This window comes from Pinus tabuliformis, chromosome X (genome assembly GCF_031772625.1).
Source record: "Pinus tabuliformis cultivar Carrire ecotype Pingquan chromosome X, CPIR1, whole genome shotgun sequence".
Lineage (NCBI taxonomy): Eukaryota > Viridiplantae > Streptophyta > Pinopsida > Pinales > Pinaceae > Pinus > Pinus tabuliformis.
In genome coordinates, this window is record NC_142308.1 from 1,234,272,472 (window position 1) to 1,234,290,240 (window position 17,769).

Below are 17,769 nucleotides of genomic sequence, written 5' to 3' on the forward strand. Positions count from 1 at the left end.
TTAAGTTTGCAGTTTGGGCCAATAGAGTTTCTCCAAAAAAGGCAACAAATCAATCTCCTTTTCAACTTGTATGTGGTACTGAAGCAGTGTTTCATACACAATTAGCTTTTCTTGTTATGAAGATTTTATAAGATTCTTATGAAGAGTCAGATGAATTTTCCAAAAGAATAAATCAGATAATTGAGCTTGAGAAGGAAAGGGAACAAGTGCAAGGTAAACTTCTCCAATATCAAAACAAAATGAAAAGCTTATTTGACAAAAAGGCTAGAGAAAGAAATTTTAGGAAAGGATATTTAGTGTTGAAATGGGATGCCAGAGGACAGGAAAAAGGCAAACATGGGAAGTTGGATAGTATGTGGCTAGGGCCATTCAAAATTGTCGAAGCAAAGAACAATAACACCTTCATTTTGCAGAATTTTGATGGAGAATATTTCTCACTACTTGTGAATGGGCAATATTTAAAACATTTTATTCAGTATTGTAAATCTTCATATTTTTCATTGTAAATAACCAAAGTGATTTACTTTTCCAGAGAAGGTGTGAAATTTTTCTATGAAATTGACTCCATAGCCCGAGGTGAAGGAACTAGAACTATGGTTATCTACATCCCATGGGGGGGCAGTTCCCAGATGGAGCCAACGTTGTAACATTTTCTTGTTAAAAAATATTGAAAATATTTATTTTTTGCACTTTGTAAAAGTTTAATATATAGCTTTATATAAATAAAGTGCTATATATTAAAATAAAATTTAGTATTAATACAAACTTCTAAAGTTTGTTTGTATAAATAAATAAGCACTTTTTATTAAAGTGCATGCTCCTTTCAATGACATCGATTCATGCTCAAAGATCAACGATCACAAATGAAAAGTGGACCCCCCCCGCTCACTTGACATTTAGTGCAGGGGTGGGGGTTTGTGATTCCTTGTTTTGAATAAACCACCAAAATGACGTGGCAACGCTCAGTGAAAAGTGGACCCCTCTTGCATGGTTTCCGAATGCACCCCCCCACTCATGATTCCACTTTGGTTTTGTTTTGTCAAGTTGATGTCACTTGATGTTGACTTTAATTTCCACCATTCAATAGTTGATTTAAAAAATTTAAAGCGAAGGTTTTGAAGGCTATTTCTTGTATTGTTCAAGGAGAAATAAAGACAACACATATAACACCAATAATGAATAAGAGAATATGATACCAACAAAGCATCACAACCTTTCCAGCTATTCTTTATCTTCTCTTTCAATCTTTTTCTTTATTTGAAGATGAGTCAACGAAATAGTCAAGCCAATAAAGTTTAGTCGAAAACCATTTAGTATTCTACCTATGTAAAATTAAATGAAATGCCATTAGTTGTCAGGGATGCTAGAATGATTGAAACCCAATCTGAGTTTGATTTATATGAATTAAGAAGTTGGTATTTCCATAGGTTTTAGGACCAAAGTAATGAGTTGTTTGGTAATCCCTCCTTCCTCAATTTGTTTTCCCCCAGATTTACCATTTCCTCGGGTTTGTGGTTTGGCGCTCAAAAATATATTTACTAGGTAAGAAAGCCATCATTTCAAAAGAGGAAAATCCATTGTTGTATATTTCACCTGAATCCATTCTAGAAACCCTGCAAGTTTCTATGCCCAATCAAGTTCAACCTCTTTCCAATCAAATCTTGTAGGAGATATTTTAGAAATTGATCCCTCAGGAAAGGAATAATCTTCTTGAGTTATTTTTGCCAGAGAATGCGAATATTCCTCAGAGTAATCCTCCTTACCCTTCAAGCATATTTCCTAAGATCTCCAGACAAATTATATCTATGCTCTGATTTTTGTTTGGGTATGACAATGATGAAACCATGGATGAAGTTATATTAGGTTTTTTTATCTACCCTTTCTCCATGCAAAAAAACTTCTATTTGCTCCAATTTCAGTCAATATCCAACAGATACCATCCATGAACAATTTATGAATTTCAGTATCACGAGGTCTTTTAAATCTCAATCAGTTTTGGTATATTTGTTCTTGCTTCATATTTAAGATATGTTTTCTCAAGTACATTTTCAAAGACAGGATTTCGCAGGCAACTTATGGTCATTGATTCATTGGAAACCTTTGGTTAGGAAACATTATGAAGAATTCTCCTTTTCCAGTTTTGTAAATCAAATCTTATTAGTTTTCTACAATCTGTTGAATGATACTGAACGTCCAAGAATTTTGCCAGAGGTTAAGCACTTCTTGCAATTAATTGAACAAACAAAAGTAGGAGATTGATATTTATATCAAAATTTCACAGAGATAACATTGTATGGTTGTGAGCTTCCTCCTTATAGATTACCACTCTTCCTTCCTATAAGGATTTTTTTCTCTTGAATTCATAAAGCAAAGCTTAAATGTTGATTAGAGCAAATGATAAATCAAAATTTACTAGTTTGACAGGCACTTTAAGTGGTCAAATTCTTCTTGAAAAACTATATGATGATTTATTTTTATGTTATTAAGTCAAATATATTTGCATATTCAAACTAACTTTTCAAAAGTATATTGAGTTGGATGAAGCATATAGAAGGTTGATTTCTTTTACCTATCTGGTTGGAGAAGATTGGGATAAGCTTGTTGGAATTCTACCATAAATATCTCAACTATAGAAGCAACATCCTAGTAGACATGCTACTTTCAGGAACAAAATCAGGGTAGATCCAGTTGTTTGGGGTAAATTCAATAGTCAAAAGTTGTTCCAGATTGTCAGGCTGAAGGTTTTCAAGCAAGCTCTAGTTTCAAGTGATGACTCAAAAGTTACTATTTTTGATAAAATTTGTTTCCTTAAGTTATGTAGAGATTGATATTGTAGAGACTCTATAAATATTGTAAATTTTGATATAAAAAATGTTGATTCTTCGATCAAAGATATTGATATTTTTGTAATATCTCAATATTCCAAAGTTAATCAAGGAGTACTGGTTTCAACTTATAACAATATTGTTTCATATGTAAGTGATTTCTTGTGTTACATAGTCTTTTATTTGTACATTTAAGATTGTGTGGATCATTGGGAGAGGCTTGGATAAGGATTAGCCTCTCTTAAATTCCCTGACAAAGTTATTTTCAATACCTAGTAAACTAAATGACGATTTGTTTATATTAGTTCCTCTGCATTAATAGATTGTTTCCTTCTAGACAATTCATATCTGTACTAATGTTTAAGCTGTTGAAGAATCTTCTACATGCTTTTTGTTCTTGTTGGATGATATCAATATTCAGAATGAGTATGTGTATTGTCTAATATCATCTTAAGTCTTCTATCAACATCTTTCAAGATTGTTATACTATTATTGTTGGATCTCAACACTTTGGTTATATTTTAGAAAGGAAGAGTTTATTTACATTAATTCAAGGGTTTTATTCTTGAAGCAACCATCTTTAAACATATCCTTCACTTTGATTCTTTGACATAATTCTTTAGTAAGGAATTGTCAACAAAGGATAATAGAAGGAAGGGAAATCAATGTAAACAACAAAAATGAATGGGCATCGTGATAACTGAAGGCCAATTATTTGCCTCATTACTTTATCATCATTTCCATATTGTGCTCTTGTGATGAGATGTTCAATTGCAACTTCAAAGAGGGAAACATAGGGTAAGCCAAAAGAAAGAAAAAGGAAAGACAATGAGAAGGGGTAGGGAAAGACAATCTTTTCTAAAGAGGGGTGTTAATGTTATCTACATAATTAAATCACTTGGAAACATACACAAAGTAATGGAGTGAGAAAACAAATCATAACAATTTCTAGAAAATCTGGTATGTTGGCACTAAATGTATTATTGATAATCACTATAGAAGATATCTAAAAATAGAATATAGGATGGAGTAGGTTTAGCCAAATAATATAGACTATGACTAGTTGTTACTTGCCCATAAACTTACACATAAGTATGATGTTTTATCATAAATATAAATGAAAAATATGTCAACTTTAATAATTTTATTTAATTCTTAATTGATAAAATAAATCAAAACAAGAAAAACCATTCTACAAAACTAATACTTGACATGAAACACTCCATTCACTTTGCTAAAATCATCTTTTACAATTTCGTATAACCATTTCAAATTATCTAAATACATTTTTTTGATATTCACTATTTTAAATATTAAAATTATAAACTTATCAACAAAATTATATTTTTTAACCAAATTTAATACATATTATTAATAAGCAAAGTTACATCATGATCAAAATTTCAAAACTATCATTAAATTTGAAGACAAATATTTACGTTGAAAACATCCTTGTCAACCAATAATACAAAAATTATAAACTTATCCACAAAATTATATTTTTTAACCAAATTTGATATATATTAATAAACAAAGTTACGATCAAAATTTCAAAACTACTCATTAAATTTGAAGACAAATTACATCATGATCAAAATTTCAAAACTATTCATTAAATTTGAAGACAAATATTTAGTTTGAAAACATCCTTGTGAACCAATAATGCAAAACCAAGTAGATATTTAATATGAAACATCCTTGTCAACCAATTGTGCAAAACCCAAGGTAGATATTCATTATAAAGAGATTGGCGTCAACGCCCAGAGAAAATACAATGCGTGTGCATTCACTCTTCATTTTCTAATTTTATTTTTATTTCTTTGGCCCTGAGAACAAATTTATAATTTTTATTTTTATAAAATTAGGGTTTATTTGAAAAGTGCCTTTTGTCCAATGCTAATTTCCATTAATGGAAATTCAAAGATAGTTATATGTTATGAAGCTAACGCGACACCCATTTAATTTATGAAGCTTCTGCCTAGCTCATTTGAAAAACAGAGCGCTGGTGCCACCAACAAAACCAAAACACACAAGGATAGGGCAATTTGGCCAACAAAAATAATAAACGATGGTAATTGAAGAAAGTGGAGACTGCTTTGCATGCATGAGCTGTAAATCTTATGATGAATAATATTTTGGAAGTCATGCAAAACGAATGATAAGCTAAGGACTTCATCATATCTGAGAGCAACTGGAATCACCACTACCTCACCTTCATCAGCACTAGCATAATCGCAAGGCAGCAGCTATAGCAGCTATGGCATCTCTACGTGGGCTTGGTATTTACCACAATCACATTCTGGTCCCTTTCAAATTTTGTTATCATGGGTCGTTGTAGTCATCTTTTTTAAGATTACCCATCTGTATAAATATCATTGAAGCTTTTGGACGTGTTTCTTTATAGGCTTATAATGTTTCTGAAAACAATTCCCTTTGCTATGTGGTTTCATGTTTTGTTTGATGCCCTCTTACTCATCCAGTTGTTCTTAATTGAGTTAAAATCAATGCCGTTACTTGTTCAATCTAGTTTTGTACTTTCTAGTGCATGCACTTGTTAAGTCTGGTCACATGTCTGTAGACACCCTGACATCTCATTTGGCTGAAGTGAAGGGATTGCCCATGCAGAGGGCAATGCATATTGGGACTATATATAAGTGATAAACAAGACATAGACTGTACAAGCCTTGAATCTATAACCTATTAATTTCAAGATCATAAGCCCAACGCTCCCCTTTTTTGTTATTGCTGTGAGTGTTATGTGGAAATAGTTGGAGTAGGCTCTTGTCCATTCTCTGTCTGCCCTTGCCTAAAGATCCATCTAGAGGATTAACAACAGGTAAATTACATTGAATTCAGGGCTTAAGTATGACTCTGCCTACTAGGCACACACATTCTCACCACGGGCTACAGGTTTGCAATGACTGCTTCCACGTTTCGATTATCGTAGTATTTGTTTGCAATTTTGCTCTTAATGGTCTTTGTTGATTCAGGGTACTCTCTAAATCACATCTCCTCCAAACTAATCCAACAAAGTCACTTTAAATAGGATGGTTGAACAATAACAGCCCATTATTCCACCTCTGTGTGTTTTGAATAGAAAAAGGGCCTTCTTGACAGTATGTTTTCTTCGCTAATGATTGTACAAGGAGACTGTAGCTGTTCTTTGTCCATCTGAAAGTTTAAGCATTGCATATAACAATGGGTTATTTGCTTCTAAGAATAATAATACATTAAATCGCAAATGATATTTAGAAGTATGTACATGTCAATCTAAAACTACTTGGTCATTTCCTACCCCTTTTTGAAAAAAATTTGTCGCGAAATTTCATTGATTTATTTTGTTACAATCAAATAAATGCTTTTTCCTGTAATAAAGTTGCCAATTAGCTTAAAATATAGTATGTATTCACCAACTGCCAAAGTGTTAAGAGCTTATTTTTTATTACCACTTGGTTTGACCTTAGGGACATCTAATTTTCTCATTTAGGTTTTCCTTAACAATCCAAGAAAAAAAAATATATGTAAATCAAAACCATAGGTTGGGTACGCAGCAAGACGTAGTGTCTAAAATAGATTGCTTTTTGGGTCATTTCAACCTCACCTCTTTAATTTGCAGTAGAGTCTACTTGAGTAAATAGGTTTAACTTATTAACAACATGTCTATTAGCACCAAATTACCAATATACCATGGTATAATAGGCTAAACTTACTCAACTATCAGAATTTATGGATGAATCTTTGAGATTTTATGTGTGTCCTCTAGCATAGATGCTAAGTTTCTATTGATTGTTTCCCACCTTTTTTGTAGAATTTCCTTGAAATTCTGCAACTGCTATGATGAACAATCTGAAACAACTTTGATTCACCAGGACAGAATTTCTCTACTTTAAATTTGCAGCGGAATAGAACCAGAAATAAAAACACAGTCACACAAAATTAAGCACACTTATTTTTCTTGGGAAACCCAACTGGGAAAATCCTCTACTTGCTGTAGAGTTTTATTGAAAGAGTTTGAGCATATGAATCTCTTACAAGGCAATACTGTTTCACTCAAGAACACACTTGTTCTCACTACTTGGACTAAGCTTGAAACTCCCTGCAATCCTCTCGACCTAGCTCCTACTTCCTTGCACAATCCAGCTCCTATTTCCTAGCACAATAGTGGCTCCTATTATTTAGGAATTCCTCCTAAATCCTAGCGCTGGTCTGCAAGGAAGTCTCCCTCTCAATTCTGCGTATAGGCTCCTCCTTGATATGCTCTCTCAACAAGATGCTCTCACACACAAACTTGTGCATACAAGAATGATACAATGATGTGCCTTCGTCCTCCTTTTAAGCAATTTGATCATGCTAATTCTGGCAAGTACGAATTTAGAATAGCAGTTGTGATTGATGAGTTAACTGAGTTCGAACTGAACTCTCTCCACTTATAACTTGGAGTTATAACTAATCTTTGCCTCAATTGAAACTGAAGCTCCCATCTGCCTGATAGAAGTCTACTAATCTGCTCCTCCAACTCCATGCATGACTTAACTGCTCCATGAACTAGTGCATGATAAAGGAAGGACTGATCGTGGTCTTCTTGAGTAAGGCACGAGTCAATAAGACCTTCACTCGCTACTATTTTCAACATTTTTCCATAGCGAACCTATCACATCTAAAAACATTCATGTAGTTGCAACTGCAAGGTAGTAAATAAGGTAAGTAATGTATAGGAGTATCAAGGTCTACCTCAGATGTTTAGCAGCCTTGCTATGGAAGGCATCGAGACACCAGCCCTCTAGACATGATTTTAATGGTCATGGCATGATCCCTGGTCACACAACCAAGTTTTGCAAGCATCATGTAGAAGCCTACTATTATAAGTGCATAACAAGCAAGCCCATGGGAGTTGGTTGGTGTATGCATACAATCACAACCTGCCCATAATCAGTTGTTTAGAATATCAATGGACAAAAGAGCGCTTATAGAAACTTTTTCCTAGGTGTGCAATTTCACCCTTGCTCCCTCCCACAACCATGAAGTGGCTAAAAATGGCTTTTGGGGTTTAGTTCCATCACCATGGACCAAATGACTTTTCTAGTGTCACCTGTAAGTAAAATTTATCTCAACCCTCGAGAAGTGTGAAAGCACTCTAACATAGTGACCAAAGTTAAGCTATATTTATTATTTATGCAATTTAACCATGCTACCAACGTGTTGGAATGCATTTTTGAAATCTCAGTTCCTTGTTACCTTCTACCATAAATGCATAAAAAGTTAAAATAATATGGAGATCTCAATAAACAAAATGTGAATAGCAAAGAATTAAGAGTCAATGCACTTGGAGACATGTTGAGTGTTTGCGTAAGTAATTCAAACCTCTTGGATGTGAGCACTACCTAAAGGTGTGTTGAAGTTAGCTGGGTAGGTCAAATCCTTTTTAGTACTCATATCATCCTTCAACAGAGCAGGAACAAAAATCAATGCTGTGGTAGACTTAATAGTTGCATTTCTCCATTTAAAAACAAAATGGAGAAATACAATAAGCCAAGTTGTTTGATATTTAGGTTAGGTGTTAAGACCTCTTTGGATAGGAATTTATGATCATTATTAAATGTAAGGTGGCCCTGCTTAATCTTCAAGCGTATGACAAGTTTTAATTCATTATTAAATGTAAGGTGGCCCTGCTTAATCTTCAAGTGCAAGACAATTCTAATTAGGTTTGATCAGCCAGAAATTCTCTTTGATTGAGTCCTTGGTTGTGCTGGCAACCCATTTTTGGCATGTAACATTCATCCTTGGCCTTTGGGAGATCTTTGTCCTCAGTAAGGCTAGATTCTCTAGTGAAGGCTGCTTATTTCAAAATAGCTACCACCAATAGATCAGTCACATCATTCCAAGTGCCCTTATGACAGTGCCTTTTCCAATTATTTTATTTGATATTCTAGCTAGATTATATGCCACTTTTTTCACTTCTTGAAAATCAACATAGCTTGGCATTTGTTACCATAGATAATGCCTTTCTCAAGAAGTGAAAAAAATTATGGAGGACTCTTAACTAATGTTATTAGAATTCAAAACCAGAACTAGAACTAGACTGGAAACCCCAAAAAATCGAAAAAGAGCCAATCATATAAAAATATGTAAAATATTCAATTTTTAATAAAAAAAATATTATATTCATGTATGTTAGTGTAAATCCAAACCAAATATGCAAAGGTTACTCATATATATAGCATGTAAGGGTTAATATATCAAAATGGCACTAGGTGCTGTACATATCTGAACCAAAATACATAAGCATTAAGGTTTTAAATGACTTCTAGAGTGAAAAAAAAAACAAATAATTACAACATATAATCAAAATCGTCCCCTAGATCGAGATCCTCATGAACACCTTATCCTTCAAGCTTGTAGATATGTAGACCACTGATGTAGATTCTCTATCCTCCCAAATCAGTCATCAGGCAGTGCCAAATCAACTCCAAGCTTGCTCCAAATTGATTCTCTTGGTCACAGCTCTAAAATATCCAAATGCTGACAAGTGATCAATGAAAAGTGTGTGAGGCAAAGAGGGAAGAGGGGAGGGCATCTTAGGATTAGGGTTTAGGATTGGATATATATTTTTGTGTATTTTTTTAAAATGTAATGTGTTTTGGTGGGATACAGGTCAGATGTGTTCTGGACAGAGTGTATTAGCTAGTTCTTGTCTGAATTGGCTGTTTGAGAAAAGCACTGGTCCAAACTGGTCCCTGTTTAGGTTTTTCTGGGGCCAGATTGGTTTTCAGCCTAATAGTCCGAACTTGGCTAGCTCTGATGACACTGGTATCTGAAAACTGCAGCAAAGAAATGATTGGTTCCACGATCTTTATGGTAACATCTACCCTTTCACACCAGTAATCACCCAACACTATATTCTTTACCTTCTTTGAAGCATTTACATCTTTCTCTCCCTAGAAAGCCCAATACTTTGAAATAATCATGGATGCAAGAGTGGTTTTGATCGCCCTCAACCTCTTAAACACGATGAATGAGGAGGCAAATCGAGTATTTGCAATCTTTATCATTTATAGATTGTGAGAATATGGGCGTTGTTTTGTACAAAAATGCAGTTATGGTGTGCATCATCATTTAACTCTCCCATCCATGTCACATCTGAAGCCATAGATTTAAGTCCTAAATTTAGAGAATGCGCCTCTGTCCAAAATTCATGTGGATATTAAATTTCCATAATCATGTTTGCAGCCTTGAGGCTTGCAAACAGGTGCATTATCTGTGATTATTTGCACACAACTTTAATGAACAAATCACCCATATGTTGTGCATCTTTGACTTTTCGAGAACATCCACTGCTCTCAAGAAGATCAGTCCGTTCTTTGATGACACCATGAAATTGACGAGGGATGGTGTGCTGGATCTGTCCATACTACATACATCAGAAAGAATACTAACATCTGATTAGGGTTATGCTGATTTAATAAGTTCTAGGAATTTATCTACCTCCCTCTTTGCCTTAGCCAACAATGTGGCTCTAAGCTTCTCCGGACCAGGATGTACATACCCAATTGGAGGTCATTCAACTAGAGCTCGATGCATTTCAATAAATAATGGAAAGCACACAACATTGAGCGAAAGGAAATTGAGATAAAAAGAGAAACTAATGGTAGGATTCATCTCTACTGGCAGCTCTACTTAAAAGATACTGTGCACTGGACCATCGGGAGCATGCCTCTTCCTTGCTGCTGTTTTGTTGGTTCACTGTCAAGTTCAGCTCCAACCCTTCTCCTGTTGGATGGCTTTTTAAAAAATGAAAGAGGATCCTTATCTTTTTGTACCTTACATGCTGCTGCCACATTGGCCATGCCGACAAAATCCTCTTTTGACATACTTTTTCTTTGGCTGAGCCTGGGAGAAGCCTTTTTACATGCTCCAAATCATCTTTGCTGGAGGGCCAAGAAATGGTTCTTGACTCGAAAGTAAGTGCTCTTACCCCAACCTTATAGAAGTTGCATGTTCAAAAGCAGTTTCTATTTCCAGCAATGGCAGCTTGACTTCCAAAAGTTGCAAAGGAAATAGCAATGCTTGAATGTGGAGGAGGAGGAGAAACACCAACACTGACTTTGTGCCCTTCCTTTAAGCAGAAACCCTTGATGATTGAGCCATAATTTCTGTGGAAGAATGCTGTTGTTCAAGAAACAACAATCTCAGATGCAAAGACACTTGAAATCTCAAGCTTCTCCTTGTTGGGGAACATTCTGAGGCTTTTTGGGATTGATTGGTGCATAAAATGAAGCCCCAAAGACCACTTTATAATGTGTTTTTGAACTCTCAGATGTGATATTTCCTGCCCTGCATGTTGGACATGTCAGGACATGTGGGCCTGCCTTTCTGACAGAGGGCTCATATCACACGTGTCAGACAAGCAGGAGGGGCATGCCCAGTGAATTGACGTGTTTGACACATGGATTTGGGAGATGCAGTTTGGGGGGTGATGAATCCTGTTTTGCAGGTATTACTATTTATCCTTTCTTGCAGTGAGAGAGAAACACTGTGGAGCTGAGGACTGGTCCAGGCAGCTGAATGTGGATCTCAGGACTGGTCAAGGCGGCTGGGGTTCCAGATGTGTTTCTTTTTCAGAGTTTTATGGGTATTAAATGTGATTTCGAACCCTGACAATTGGCAGTGGTTCCAGGTAAGAATTTCGTATACCACTCTGGTGCCAGTTTTACAAGAATGTTGTTTCCTGGAACCAAAAAAAGTGTTTCCTGTTAAGGATTCAAAAGAATTTTTGGCAAATAATGAAGGGGGTCATGCCCTGATCATTTCATGTAAGATGGAGCCTAAATCCAAACCTGATGAATTAAAGATGGATGAGACCAACATTTTAAAACTGTCGCTTGGAGATATAACCTGGTTATTGTGTAGGCTCATGAATCATGGGGGAACTAAGCAGGAAAATTCTTTATCTGTACGTGAGTTACATCATTTCTGAAGTCTGCGAGAGTTGAACTTGGTACAGATGATCGTTGGCACTGATTAGAGACAGTTTAAGTAATCTAAGATTCTAAGAAAATAATTATTGTCATGCATTGTCTTATAGTATATATGCCTTTCTTTTTTGGAAGAATCACACTGGTTTCCCAAAAAAGAGTACAACAGATCCTGTAAGAGACAGAATTCATGCTCGGTATCCCATGGTTTGGAGGAAAAATTATATGAGGAACTTCTATCAGGTTCAAGACAAATATGTCTTGGAGAATAAATGCTGTTTAAAAGTAATTACCCCCATGGATCAACAGAGGAAGCAAGGGAAATATTACGTGGGAAAGCTGTTTGGTTTTTTTTCCCGTAGAAAAAGTCGTAATTTTATTCATATGAAAAAATTACATTTTGTAGATGCTTAAAGCATATGCAGATGGTTGTTCCTGTAATGCCAAGAAACAAAAGATTTCAAAAAAAGAGAAAAAAATAAATTCCAACTAGCCTATACTTTCCTGCCCTTCTTCTTCTCCACTCTTCGCCAACCTCCAGAGTTGGGAGTGGGTGCAATAATAGCTAGCTGGTTTTCCATTGTGTTCATTGGATGTTCTTTGTCAGATTCCGAGCCTTCGGATCCATGAGTTCGTTTGATGCCACTTACTTCCAGTTGAGATTCTTGTTGCTGTTTTGGAATGTGTGGCCCCAAATGAGTAACTGGGGCATTCTCTTCCTGTGTATATTTCTGTCCCATTTGTGTGTCAGGTTCTGTCTGATTCTCTGTAGGATCTGTGTTCATGTCCTCTTCTTCCAGTGGGTCGGTATGCTGCCACCCTTTGGGATTTTTTTGTTGTTTCTTATTCCTTTTGGGGTCCTTTCGGGCCAGTGGACAGGCATATTGGAGGTGCCCTGTTTGCATGCATCCGCGGCATCTGAATGCTGTGTTCTCATAGTCAAGCGGTTGTGTCCACAACGAATTATTGAAGTTCAATGTGATGTGATCAGGTAGCCCCTGACTCAGGTCCACTTCTACACATATTCTGGCAAATGTGAAAATTCCCCTGATAGCTCTGTCTTCATCCATTTTTAGGAATTTCCCCAAGGAATTCCCAATGGCTATTAAAACTTTGTGATGCCAAAAATGTAGAGGGAGACTATGTAGCCTTACCCAAACAGGCATTGTTGAGACTTTCATTGTATTGGCATCAAAATTAGGAAACCAGGGGGTGGTGAAGAGGCCAGCGCTGCCCCAAAACCAAGGCCCCTGATTGATAATGCTATCTCGTTCTTGTTCTGTGTTGAATCTAACTATAAAAAACCCTTTTGGGCATAGGTAAATTTCACAGTTAGATGACCATGTAGAAAAGATCCATTGATGCAAAGCATCTAATTTTGGCCAGAACCCATTAAATCTACAGATAACAGCATTTTTGGATAGATCTGTGTGTAGATTAGTTACCTCTGGCATAGATACTTGAAGCATTGGAGATTCCGGTTTTTGTTCCACAATATAGGGGCCTGGTAGCTCTGGTGTTGGTGCTGGTTTGTTTTGCATTTTTTCCTTTCCTTTGACTGCATCCCGAAAGGAACCTGTATTTTTTGAGCTGGCTCCATTGCATCCGCCGCGCAGTCGCAGATTTAGAATGATAGTTGAATCTTTGATGATACCATAGTGCTGAAGTGTTTGGTTATCCTGCAGACTATGTCCTGTATATATCAGATTTTGGTGCTTTGTTGGGGTTCCAAATTGAATCTGGATTTCCTTCTTTAAAGCTTGGATACTCATCCCCTTGCTGAGCCGCATGCAGTAATGTCTGCCCCCTATCAATTTGATGAAGATCTGTATCAGATCTTCATCCATGTAGAGTGGATCGACCTTATTGAGGCCTCGATCTGTTGGATCGGGCCTTTCCTCTGTGAACCCAGATGCACCATTTAGTTTTGGATCCTGTCTGTGCCTTGGTTTCTCCGGATCTGGCTTATAGGGATCGTTTTTCAAAGACCCAACCGCTCTGTCAAGAATATCTGCTTTCAACGAGAAAATCCGGGCCTTCGGGGTCATGGCCACTTTGGCTAGGTCCGCTACACTCGGCTTCCATTCATTGGCATAAACCCTCTCCTGTTCAGATGAATACTGGGTCGCAGTAGGTCTCACGGCCCATAAACTCTCTCGCACGATCCAATCCGGCCGCACTGTCTCTTCTTTGTCTTTTAGCTTGTGGGCGGCTGGCTAATCTGATCGATGCACAGTTTCATATTTCACCCATTTAGAATTACCCTGATGCGGGAGGAGAAGGCGCGCAGTTGTCGGTTTTCTATGGGGGCTTCCTGCGTAGCCTCCATCTCTGGTGTGCAGTGCGGCGGCGGCATGGAAACCTGGTTCAGAAACCCTAGCCGTCTCCATTTCGCTCCACGAAATTCAAGCTGTTTGGTTTTATCTAAAGGACCACACTTTTAAAGTTTTATCAGAGCTTATGGATTTGAAGGAGAGCCTTGTTTGTTTTCTAAGTCCACCCTTGATATATTTTTACTGATTGAACTCTGCAGACAGATTGTTGATAAGTATAATTGGTGCTCAAAGGACAATAAATGTCACATTCCTAATTTGCCTATTTTAATAGGAGAGAAAACAATGGACAGTATTGAGAAACTAAATAAGACCACGAGTTTTATTATTATGAAGTCATTTTCCAAATGCATATGAATACAAAATGTAATCAAACTTCCTAGAAGTCCGGTAATTATGAGAACTGCTACAAAATCAGAAATAAGTTGGACTGGGAGGAGGTCAAAGGGGTTTTCTGATTTTCAGAGTGCCAACACCTCTGGTTTCAATGCTGGTAACCCTGACAATGATTCAGGATGAGGAAGAAAACAAAGAGGAAGACTATAATGAAAATAGTTTAGAGCAGAATGATGAAGAAGAGGTAGTAGATTGAGGGCCAAAAGGCTATTTTATAGAAAAAGGACATTCTTCAAGGTCTTTACTAAAGGAGGCACCTGCCTTAAGGTAATCCATCAACTTCCTAAAAAACTAGAGGTAGATGTACTGGATAAAAGAATACCTCAGGGGCTGCTAAATCCACACCTTAAAAACCAAATCTACTAAAAGTTCTGCAAAGAAGAAGACGACAAAAGATGGAGGTGATGCAGATGATGAGCTTCCTAATAACTTAATAAGAATACAATAAGAAAAAAGTAGTGGGAGAAAGATTATAAGACTCCCAAGAAGCCTAAAGTTTCTGAGGAGAAAGGGGAGGGAGAGAGACAAAATGGAAATGATCAGGAGGAACAAGTAGAAGAAAATCTCTTTCAGCCCATTGAAGAAAGACTTTCAGAAATTCCTGAAGAAAAGCCAAACCCTGGAGGTTTGGTTATGCTACCTCTCAAACTCTCATTTAGATGTAAAACTCCTAACCACAACAAGAGAGCCAAAGGCAACTATCAGGCAAGCCACCCACTGTCACAGTGTCACCTCAGTGGCCTTGCCTCAAACTTCAGACTATTGATATCCTAGTCTAGGGGGGAATCCCTAAGGTCAATTTAGCCTAATTCACTGTAGAAGTGTGAGCGTTAGTCAGATTAGATTGATTCGTGAATGTGATTAATCAAGCAATTAAATTTGCCTTAATGTGGGAAAATTAAGGTCTGCAAAGTGTTTATTTGGTTAACAAGAATGTAACACTAGTTGTTAAGTAAATTACTGTTAACCATTAGCTTGCATTAGAGTGCTGGAAAATATTGATCAACTTAAATGACAAAGTGGCAGATGATTTTCCATGGCAAATGCTCAATTTAGCATTTGAACCATTGGAATTATGAGATGTTATTTACCTTAAAGCTGCCATTTAAGTTCCAGATTTGCTGATCCACTTAGATGTGTTCCATTTGTGAAATAAATGCTCGCATCATAACATAACAATGGAGATGAAAAATGAGATCTGTCTCTTAAATGTATACATGAACAAGATGAGTAGATTTACAACAGTTAGATGCTCGATTTCCCAAAGTTACACTGCTATGTAATTTCTAGATTGCTTAATCACCATACACCATAAGTTTCCAGTAGATTCACAATGTGAGTTCAGTGTTCGTTAGATCATGTATTGCATCCATGAAACCATCACAATCTGGAAAGAGATTTAGCATTCAACACCATGTAAAGTATAACACTTAGACAACATTTGAATGAACTTTCATGAAACAGAGGTTATACCAGCAATAAGGCTTAGTGTATGATTACCATGAAACATGGAGATTTCAGCAAAGTTAGATCAAGTTTAAGCCTGTTTATTAGACCTTGTAAAACCAATATTTATGCCCAGTTTCAGATTTACTTTACTGCCCTTAAAATAGAAGTTAAACCACAGACAAATTCCACCAATTGAGAGGTTACAAAGTATGCATAACGTTTATCTGAACCGTCAAATTTGTGTGATATGCCAGTAAATAAAGCTAGAAAAAAACATTGAGAAACATTAAGTGTTAGTTTATGTTGTTTTGGTAGCATCGGACAGGTTTTCTAGTCTAGATTTGTGTCTAAGAGGATAAGGAACACAAGATCTCCAAAACCCTGAAAACGTTTCACAAGAAAAGCCTGCGAAACGCCTTAATTAAATTAATTAACCATCATTTAAATTTTTCCGAAGTCTAACTTAGGAAAACTCGTTAATTAATGGGAATTAATTAAGGATGATCGAGAATGCTCTAGAGACGCACATGGATTGAGTCTAAGATGATCTTAGCCGTTGATGAGGATCTAATCATGGCTGTTGAAGCTCGAACGAGAGATTATAAGAGCAAGTCGATGGGATGGAGATAGACAAAGTAGTGAGACAAGCGGGGAGCAAGTTTCCTTGGCAGGTCGAGCTATCTAGTTGCCATGATTCAGCAAGGAAGAGAGTTCGAGCCAGAAGGAGAGCATCAATGATTGAGGGAGCATCAGAGGAGATTTCCGGAGAGGGTTCTAGCAGTTTTCTAGTGTTGGAGAGGCAGGAGAAGGGAGGCCGAAATCTCCTGCAGAGAAAGCCATCCAAGCAATGCGAGTTAGCCACTCCAACTGATCGAGTTGTCGATAAGGGTTTGTTTCAGTTGTCGGAGGCCAGAAAGATTGTCTGGAAGGCAGAACAAATTTTTCTAGAGGCAGAAGGAGGCTAGACGAGCAGCCAATAGTTTGAGCAGCCAAGAGGCAGTGCGAGCAGGTCAGAGGGAGAATTTTTCTCCTAATTATTTTTGGCCAGATTATTTGCTGGAGGATTGCCATTGAGGTATCCAGATATTGTACTCTTCATTTTTGTTTCATAATAATAAAATAAACCCTCATCTATTGCACTGGTTTTCTCTTTGGGGTTTTTTCTGCAATGTTAGTCCAAAAATATTAGTGTCGATTTTATTGTGTGTGCATCTATTTCTTGGTTCCTGGTTTTTAATTTCCGCAGTGTAATTTTTGGTGAAGATTGCAATTGTGAATTATTCATTAATTTCCGTAAACAATTAAACTGCTAACAGTTAGGAGAATAATATCCAGTAATTGCAATCAAGGAATTTTCACAATTTACTCATTAAGAGAGTTAAAAGCATAAAATTGATCCTATAGAAATCCTTAAATTTAATATGCTCCAGCAAAATAGATGAGAGAAAGAATGATGCTAAGGTCCATACATCAAGTGAAAAATTTCAGTGAACACGTTTAAACCCTGTGAATAGTAATATTCTAGCAAGTAAAATGTGTATTCAGGGTAAGTCATTGAAAAACTCAAGCAAATCATTGAGAGTTTATCCATTGATTTAATATGGAAGATGCATTAGAATTCAGAGCACAAATGCGATCAAACATTGCACAATTTAGATGCTAAAATTGTTGAACCAGCACTCAAATCCTCACTCAATTAATAAAGCAGACACCAGTATCAGTTCTTGCTGTGATTCATTTAGCCCATTTAGCAAGTCATTTGAGGATTTTAAGTAGAGATTTGATCCTTAGGTG

General features: G+C 36.5%; 1 protein-coding gene across 4 annotated transcripts in view; it reads left to right on the forward strand.

Moving 5' to 3' along the window:
* Positions 1-4,618: 4,618 nt before the first annotated feature.
* Positions 4,619-17,769, forward strand: part of LOC149144408 (uncharacterized) — a 431,629-nt gene continuing 418,478 nt past the window's right edge. Inside the window, exon 1 of one of the 4 annotated variants that reach the window (XM_089447736.1) lies at positions 4,619-5,104. In XM_089447736.1, the coding sequence (XP_089303862.1) occupies positions 5,083-5,104 (22 nt within the window). In that variant the 5' untranslated portion in view covers positions 4,619-5,082. The remainder of the gene's footprint in view (positions 5,105-17,769) is intronic. The other 3 variants (XM_089447734.1, XM_089447733.1, XM_089447735.1) reach the window with 3 other exon arrangements.